The sequence below is a fragment of the Chenopodium quinoa genome, unplaced genomic scaffold (assembly GCF_001683475.1).
Source record: "Chenopodium quinoa cultivar QQ74 unplaced genomic scaffold, ASM168347v1, whole genome shotgun sequence".
Lineage (NCBI taxonomy): Eukaryota > Viridiplantae > Streptophyta > Magnoliopsida > Caryophyllales > Amaranthaceae > Chenopodium > Chenopodium quinoa.
Genome location: NW_018742205.1, coordinates 4,103,850 through 4,112,859, shown reverse-complemented (window position 1 = coordinate 4,112,859; position 9,010 = coordinate 4,103,850). Strand labels below are relative to the sequence as shown.

Here is a 9,010-nt window from a genome sequence, read left to right as displayed (position 1 = left end):
TGAGCTTATATATATATATATATATATATATATATATATATATATATATATATATATATATATATATATATATATATATATATATATATATATATATATATATATATATATATATATATATAAATGAGGGAATGTATAATGTGAAAACCATCCTTACAATGAAAACTGACAACAGCTCATCCGTACCGTCCATTTCGAGATCTTACGGTTTGAAAATACACGCGAGTTTTAAGCTTACCTTCGTAAAATCAACGGTTACGATTTAAGTGAATTTAATCTCACATCTCTCATGAGCGTTTCTCTCTCCTGATCAAAAATTTTCATTCTCTCGCTTCAAAATTTTGGGGATACTTTCGTTCAGAAATCAATGGTGACATACCAAATCTCAACTTGAATCACTACTAATTTCGATTTCGTCGGAAGCGAAAAGCTTTAAATTGCAGCATCTCAACAACTCAGTTCTAATTGAGTTTTTTTTTTTAACTAATTTTTTAATTTACTTATTCACTCATTTTTTTGCTTTCAAATTTTTTGCTTATCAAATAATTGCTGAAATTCAGTAATTAGAAGATTTTCATTGTGTTTGTGAGTTTATCTAGTCTACAAAATCGTATTATAATAGTTTTAATATATACGAGTTTTATCTAATTAAATTTGAGGATTTTGAGTATTTATAATCTATATGCATATCAGTAATTTTTTAAGTTGAATCTGAATGTGCTTGTGTGATTGAAATTTATAAAAATTAGTGGAATTTAATCATCACGTGGCTGAATTGTTGATTGTTGGAGGTTTGATGTTGGAGTCGGGCTTTGGTGGCGAATTGGTGGAGCAATTGGTGGCTGTTGTGTGGGTGTCCGATAGAGATGCGGCTGCTGATGTTTCGGCTGGTCATGTGAATTGGCGGAGGTTGGTTGTGGATTTGGAGGGTGCGAGGTGGATGAACTACATGGCTGACTGGGCGAATTAAGGTAGCTGGTGGTTGTTGTGGGAATGCGTAGCTACTGTGCGTTGTTGTTGGGTTGCGTGGGTTGTGCTGAAGTAGGTGAGTGGCGTGGATACTTGGAGGTTGCAGTAGGGGAGTTACAAGGTTGTTATTGCTGCTTGTTGATGTTGTGTAGGTTAGCTGATGATGGGGTGAAGGTTTAGGCTGCTTAGGGGCAGGAGCAGAGGAGGGGGGGCAGCAGCCTTGTGATGCAAAAGAACATTCGACCAAAAACCGAAACTCCGAACTTGATTGGTTATAAGCTTTATTGTTTGCATGTTGGAAACCTATTAGCTCAATTGGTTGAGCAATGTGTACTTGTATAGCATACATGACGCTGGTTCAAATCCTACATAGGTTTACATATAGTGATATTTAAAAAATGTAGTCAAAATTAATCAAAAAGCTTTTTTTTTTTTTTCCTTCAAAGTGACCTTTATTTATACATACTTACATAGTGACCTTTGTGTAAATGTGGTCAAAATTAATAGTTACCTTATTTTTGTATATAATGATTTCTATATAAATGTGGTCAAAATTGATATAGTTACCCTATTTTTATATATAGTGGACCTGACTTCTATTTAAATGTTGTCAAAATTGATGTAGTTACCCTATTCTTGTATGTAAATGTGGTCAAAATTGATATAGTTATCCTATTTTTGTATATAGTGACCTTTATGTATATGTAAATGTTGTCAAAATTGATATAATTACCTTATTTTTATATATAGTGACATTTGTTATTTTTATATATGAGTGACCTTTGTATAAATGTGGTCAAAATTGATATATTTACCTTATTTTTGTATGTAGTGACCTTTATGTAAATATGGTTAAAATTAATATAATTACCCTATTTTTGTATATAGTGACCTCTAAGTAAATATTTTAAAAATTGATATAGTTACTTTATTTTTGTATATAGTGGCCTCAATGTATATGTTATCAAAATTGATATAGTCACTTCATTTTTGAATACAGTGACTTTTGTGTATATGTTGTCAAAATTAATAAAGTTACATTATTTTTATACATAGTTACCTTTACGTAAATGTTGTCAAATATGATAAAGTTGTGTATTTTTGTATGTTGTTACCGCTAAAACATTGATCTGAGTATGTAAAAGGGAAAGTTGAAAAGATCATTTGGCTTTAAACCGTTAGATCTTGTAAGTAATAATGGATGGTTGAGATTCTCTGTTTTTAGTTTACACCCTAAGCCTTGTTTTGAGCGGAATATATATATATACCCCTCCTTATATAAGAACCCTAGTTATATAAGAACCAATCTCAGCCGTAGGATTAAGTTACTTTGGACGGTTAAGATTAAAACACATATCCTCCCTTAAACCCTTTACCAACCGTTCAAAATTTTCTCTCCTCTAACTTTCTCTCTCTTCGTGTTCATCACTTTCTCTCTCCTCAAACCCCCAAAAATCTCCATAGAAATTGCAATTTGAAGGATTTTCAAATCAGGTATGTTTTTTTTTTTTTTTTTTTCCGATTTTGTTCAAATTTTCATGAAATTAGCATGATGTTCAAGTAGATTTTGCGATTTTTTGATATGATTTTTGCGATTTTATTTATGTGATTTTTGTGATTTAATTTTTGCAATTTTTTGATTTGATTTTCATGAATTTCGCAGGAGTTAAAGCCGATTGTTCATATTTCTGATTTGATTTTCATTAATTTTCGGCGATTTTAGGGTTCAAACTTCGGCAATTTTAGGGTTCAAACTTCGACGATTTTAGGGCTGGAATTTCAGCGATTTTAATGTTCGAATTTCAGCGATTTTAGTGTTTGAATTTCAGCAATATGAGGTAATTTCTCCACTGCTCTTGATTATTAGATAATTTCAGCCCATTTTTTTCGAACTTCTTTTATTTTTTTTGGCGTCATCACTACTAGAAAATAGGCCATTTCCGACGGCAAAATTCCGTTGGAAACACCCTAAATTTCGTCGGAAAACACTGTTCTGACGGAATTTCTGTCAGAACTGGTTGTCGGAACACCCTTTGTAGGTAAAATGGCCAATTCCGTCGGAAAACACTACTCCGACGAATTTCCGACGAAATTTTTTCGTCGGAAGAGGTTTTTTCGGTACTGGAAAGTCCGTCGGAAATTTCCGACGGAATTTAAATCCGCCGGAAATTTCCGGCGGAAATTCCGTCGGAAAATTTAATAAAAAAATAAAAAAAAAACCTCCACCCACCAGCCCACCCCCTACCCCCCTGCCCCCACAACCCACGCCCACCACCACTAGCCCACCCCACCCCTGCCCCTGACCTACCCCCCTACCCAGGCCACCCCACCCCTGCCCCCTACGTCCTCCCCCTACCCAGGCCACCCCACCCCTGCCCCCTACGTCCTCCCCCTACCCAGGCCACCCACACCACCACCAGCCCCACCCGCCTAACTTACCCAGACACCCCACCCCACCCAGACACCCCACCACACCAGTCCACCCCCACCAGCAGCCCACCACAACCTAGTTCCCCAACCACCACCGAAAAACCGAAAAAAAGCAAAAAAGAAAAAAAAATACGAAAATAAAGAACAATTCCAAACACCCACCACCCCTAACCCCCACCGCCACCCCGTAACTCACCACCCCCACCACACCACCACCCACAAATAAAACCAATTTAACCCAAAAAATCCAAAAAAAAAACAAATTCACCCAAATAAACGCAAAAAATCAAGCAAATTCATCCGAAAATTAAACAACGACAATCACAAATTAAACAACCGAAATAAACCCAAATAAACAAAATTATATTAACACATTTTGTTTAAATAATACCAAAAATTCAAATAACCGAAAATTATACAACGAAAATAAAAAAAATTATGTAATTACACAATTATAATTACATTCAAATTGATTGTTTGTTGCGGCGAAAATTGTTGTTGATTCTTGATGTTGTTGTTGTTGTAGAAGACGAAAGAGGAGAGAGAATTTGTTGCTTGCTGTTGATTGATTGTTGTTGTTGCGGCAAAAATTTGTTGCTTGTTGATGATTTTGTTGTTGTAGAAGAGGAAAGAGGAGAGAGAAAGGGAAAAGATAGAGGAGAGGAGAGGAGATCAGAGAAGAAGAGGAAGAGAAGAGGAAGGAGGAGAGAGAAAGGGAGAATATCAGAGGAGAGGAGAGAGATAGGGAAAAGAGGCGGATCTGGAATAAGGGAGAATAGGGTTCCCAATTGAAAGAGTTGTCCGGTTTTTTTTTTTTTTTTTTTTTTTTTTTTTTTTTTTTTTTTTTTTACTTTTGAAAGTTCCGATGGATAATAATCCCTCGGAATATTTGGGTTTTCCGAGGGAATATTCCGTAGGAAAAATAACTTTCCGACGGAATATTCCGTTGGAAGCCTAATATTCCGAGGGAATTTATTTCCGTCGCAAGAATTCCGAGGGATTTTCCGTCGTAACGGGCACGTTTTCGACGGAATGTTCCGACAGACCATAATTCCGTCGAAAAGTACGGATTTTCCGATGGAATTTAGGTTCGTCGGAACGATTCCCTCGGAAAACGACCTATTTCTAGTAGTGCATTTTGGTGAGTGATGGTGGAGATCGAGGGTGAGTAATGGTGGTGCTGTGGTTTAGAGCAGCGTAGGGTGCTGCTGAATGGTGATTTGGTGGTGCGCAGTTGCTTGCGGTGTTAGGTGATTGTGAGTTGTGGTTGTTGTTGTTGGCGGTGGTTGGAGGAGGTTGGAGATGGTGGGTGACGGTGGTAATTGGTGTTGCTCCTAATCCAAGTATATATAAGCTGTAGTTATTGTAAAAATAATTGTAATAAGGAAGTTCATATTCATTTATATTATATTGTTACAAACTTAGTTGTATGAACTGACAAATTGGTAAAAAAATTGAAGTAGAAAGATGAAGATTGGTTGCATTTATCACGGAAGAAAAATTGGAATGGTAATTGTTAAGTGTACAAGAGTTGACCAAAGCATTGGTAGCTTATGAGGAATGAATGAGTCATGGTTGGTGGCTGGTGTGAGTGAGGGTTGATAGGGAGTAATTTGTGGGCTGCTTATGGAGTGAATTTGGTTGCGCTGGTGATTGCAATTGGTGAGCTCACAAGGAGATGGAGCAGTGGAGCAGTGGAGTTGTGGATAAAGCAGGGGAGTGTTGGCTTCTTAATTGAAATGTTTAGGACCCGAGACACCGAAAATGGATTCAAATTAGGACATGATAAGGAGTAATTTGGGAAATAAAAGGCTTGTTGGTGCCCTGAAGGCAACCCCTTGTACTATATAGAAGGAGAAATTATTTCGTAGTTTTTTTGGTCGATTTATGTGCGATTTTTTAGGCGATTTATGTGCTAAACTCTTAGCTTAGCATGTTCCAAACTCTTTTTCATAACTTAGCTTAGCATGTTCTAAACTCTTTTTCAGCATGTTCTAAACTCTTTTTCAGCATGTTCTAAATTATTCCTATGTTCAAAAATATATTTCTAATGTTGAAATGTTACTAATGTTTTTGATTTCTTAAAATCGCAGCAAAATACAAGGCCAAAATGAAGAAAAATCAGTAGAAGAAGTTACTATTATACAAGAAAAAGAAATTACTTATTCAAGAAAAAGGTAATTAATCTAATGTTCTAAAGTTTACCTATTATGTATTAAAGTTTGTTCTAAAGCTTTCCCTTATGTTCTAAAGTTTTCTATTATGTTCTAAAGATTATCATATATGTTTGAAAGCTTATTTTGTGGTCTAATATTTTTCCATTATATTAAATTTTCATCTTAACACTTTATATTTGCACTGTATGTAAGTTTTAAAGTATTTCTGATCACGTTCTAAATTGTCAATGTTCTAAAGTATTTCTGATTATGTTCTAAATTGTCAATGTTCTAAAGTATTTCTGATTATGTTCTAAAGATTATAATAGATGTTCTAAATCATTTATATTTGATTTTAAAGGAAAGTTGTTGAAACTGTTGAAGCGGAAGTAATTGACAAAGAGGAATTTGAGAAACATTTTAAAAGCCTAAATATTCCTAAACGACGTAGCAAGCTTCCATCAAGAATTGAACCACCTCGAAAATTTAAAAAAAAGGAAGAAGAAGAAGAAGAAAGAGACAAAAAAGAAGTAATGAAAGAAGAAGAAGATGACGAGGATGAAGATGATGATGAGATGGATGAAACAAAGTTGGAGGAGGAAGATGATGAAAGAGAGGACGTGGAAGATGATAGTAAAAAAGTTCTAATTTATTTGTTAATGTTCTAAATTATATGTTTATCTTATTTGTTGATAAGCTATGTGCTTATCTTTTTTCAGGGTGTTATGAGAAAAAAATGTGAAAAGTAAGAAAAGAAAGATTGAAAAAGAAGAGGATGATGAGGATGTCTAATTAATCAAAGAGGAAAAAAATCTAAATAAGAGGATGGCTTATCAAATATTTCCTGCTAAGCAATTGATGAAAACGGTGTTGATAGGTATTTCTGATAAGCATAAACAAGCAATTAAGAAAATTGGATTTAGAGCTTTTTTGGAATTGGATGCACCATTTTATGCCGATTCTCAGTAAGCACTAGCACTAATTTTTATTTTTATTTTTATGTTTTAAAGATTGACTATTATAATCTAATCTATATTTATTGTGTTTTAAATCTTATAATGTTTTAAGTTTCATTTATTATGCTTATTTTTTTTTATTTCTATGTTCTAATAATTGGTTATATTATGTTGTAAACTTGTAATGTATAATTTTCGTGTTCTAATTCTTATAAGATTCTAATTAATGTTCTAAAGTTTAAATATTATGTTAATTTTAATTTTTATTTTTATTTCTATTCTATGCTCTAATCTATATGTATTTTGTATTCTAAACCTTTAATTTAATTCTAGGTTGACGGAACAACTTCTTACGAATTTTGATCCCAAAAGATGTTGTTTGATGCTACTTGGGAGAGAAGAAGAAATATTCTTTGATGAAATTGATGTTCACATGGCATATGGATTGTCAATGGGAGATGTCAAAATTCATGAACCACAAGAAGAATCTGATGTGGAATATGCAAAGTTTTTACAAAAATGGAGAAAAAACTTTGACCTTGAAGAGGTATGAATATTTTGTTTTAAAATGTCACTTTGTGTAGTTATTAATCCTATATTTTAAAGTTTAAGTATTATGTTCGAATTTTATCTTCTACTTATCCTTTTATTAAAGTGTCCTAAAGTTTTTATTTAGCTTATGTTCTAAATTGTATTTTGTGCTTGTATTTTAAAGTTGTTATTATTATCATGTTCTAAAGTTCTTATATTCTAAATTAGCTTTAAGTTATGTTCTAAAGTATTTTCAACTTATAGAATATGTTTAGCTTATGTTCAAAAGTATATTTAGCCTGTGTTCTATAGTGTAATTTTTATTCTGTGCTTGTCTTCTAAAGTTGTTATTTGGCTTATGTTCTAAATTGTATTTTCTGCTTTTTTACTGGTGTTGTTCTGAATTTATAAATTATACTCTATGTTCTAAAGTATTTTTTGTATGTTTTAAATTATGTATAATTTCTAAATTATGATCTATGTTCTAAATTATGATCTGTTATGTTCTAAATTATTTCTGCTTATGTTCTAAAATAATTTATGCTTATGTTCTAAAATATTTTCTGCATATTTATTATTACTTCCACCTATGTTCTAATTTATATGTTTTATTTTGTCTCTTAAAGGGTGCTCCAACAAATGTACAATTGATTAGTAGGATTAAAAAGGTAAAAGAAGTAGATAAAGTAGAAGATCGAGTTTTCGATGAATTCATTTGGAATTTCGTGGTTTGTGTGGTTAATAGTTGCATCCGTTCAACTAATAGCACACAACTATACATTAAGTTTTTGTATAGTTGGTAGGGATACGACGAATATAGTTAAGTTGAATTGGTGCAAGTTTGTTAAGGACCACCTGATGGAAACTTCTCAGAAATGGCTAGATGGAGAATCTTATTTTATTGGTCCTTTAATCTTTCTTACGGTAATATTTATTTTTTTACCATTCTTTATATATGTAATTTTATATTATGATCAAAATGCACTAAAAATAGTCTAATTAATTCTTATAGGTATCCTATTTTGATCGTATACAAAGAAAATGGTTGGAGCTACCACGGGGAGTTCCATTAATAGCATTGTGGAACAAGGAAAGGTTTCATACAAGAATAAAATTTGAAAAAGACATTGGATTTGGAAAAGGAAAAGTACTAAAAAGACTGAAATTGAATGTGGTATGATTTTCATATATGTTTATGTTCTAAATTTTACACTATACGTTCTAAAGTTTACGCTATATGTTTTAAAGTTTATCTTGCATGTTTTAAAGTTTATCTTGCATGTTTTAAAGTTTATATATTATGTTCTAAAGTTTATTATGTATGTTCTAAAGTTTGTAATTTATTCATATTATAATTTGTAGGGTGAAATCAAGAAGAAAAAAATTGGAGGATACAAAAAAGAAAAATGAAGAGCCATTAATGGTAATTATACCTTTTATATTATCTTTTAAAAATTGTAAATAATATATTCTTACCTATTAATATATATAATTTTTGTAATAACAAAAGTTAACTTACTCATATTATAACGTGTAGAATGAGAACAAAAAACCGAAGAATAAGAAAAAGAAAAATGAAGGTCCATCAATGGTAATTATCGTTTCAAAATTATACATACATTATGTTTATGCATACATTCTAAGATTTGTAATTTATATTTTAAAAGGCATTGAAAAAAAAGGAAAGGGGAAGACAAAGGGAAGAAGAAAGTTATGATAGAGCAACCCACGGCATTGAAAAAAAAAACAAGGGAAAGACAAAGGGAAGGAGAAAATTATGGAAGAGCAATCCATGGCTTGAGATTCCATCACTTCTCCAAATGACATGATGGTATAATGTTTTAATGTTTCATTTATTAATTTATTTACTTATTTCTATTATGTTTTAAATAATCATTACTTAATGTTATAAGTTTTATATTATACTCTATTTAATCCTTTAGGTTCTAAATTATACATGTTCTAAAT

General features: G+C 32.1%; 1 protein-coding gene across 1 annotated transcript; it reads left to right on the top strand.

Annotated features, from left to right (window-relative positions):
* The first annotated feature begins 796 nt into the window (after positions 1–796).
* On the top strand, positions 797–6,297 carry LOC110732224 (glutamic acid-rich protein-like). The gene is made up of 3 exons (XM_021912147.1): positions 797–909; positions 5,917–6,188; positions 6,275–6,297. The coding sequence occupies exons 1-3, from the start codon at positions 797–799 to the stop codon at positions 6,295–6,297; spliced, it is 408 nt and encodes a 135-aa protein (XP_021767839.1).
* Positions 6,298–9,010: the final 2,713 nt, after the last annotated feature.

Bases quoted from the DNA above. Each gene is read 5' to 3' on its own strand.
- LOC110732224 (XM_021912147.1), top strand. From the start codon at position 797: ATGTTGGAGTCGGGCTTTGGTGGCGAATTGGTGGAGCAATTGGTGGCT. The intron at 910-5,916 runs GTTGGTTGTGGA...TTGATTTTAAAG, and splicing joins GGTCATGTGAATTGGCGGAG to GAAAGTTGTTGAAACTGTTG. The intron at 6,189-6,274 runs GTAAAAAAGTTC...ATCTTTTTTCAG, and splicing joins AGAGGACGTGGAAGATGATA to GGTGTTATGAGAAAAAAATG.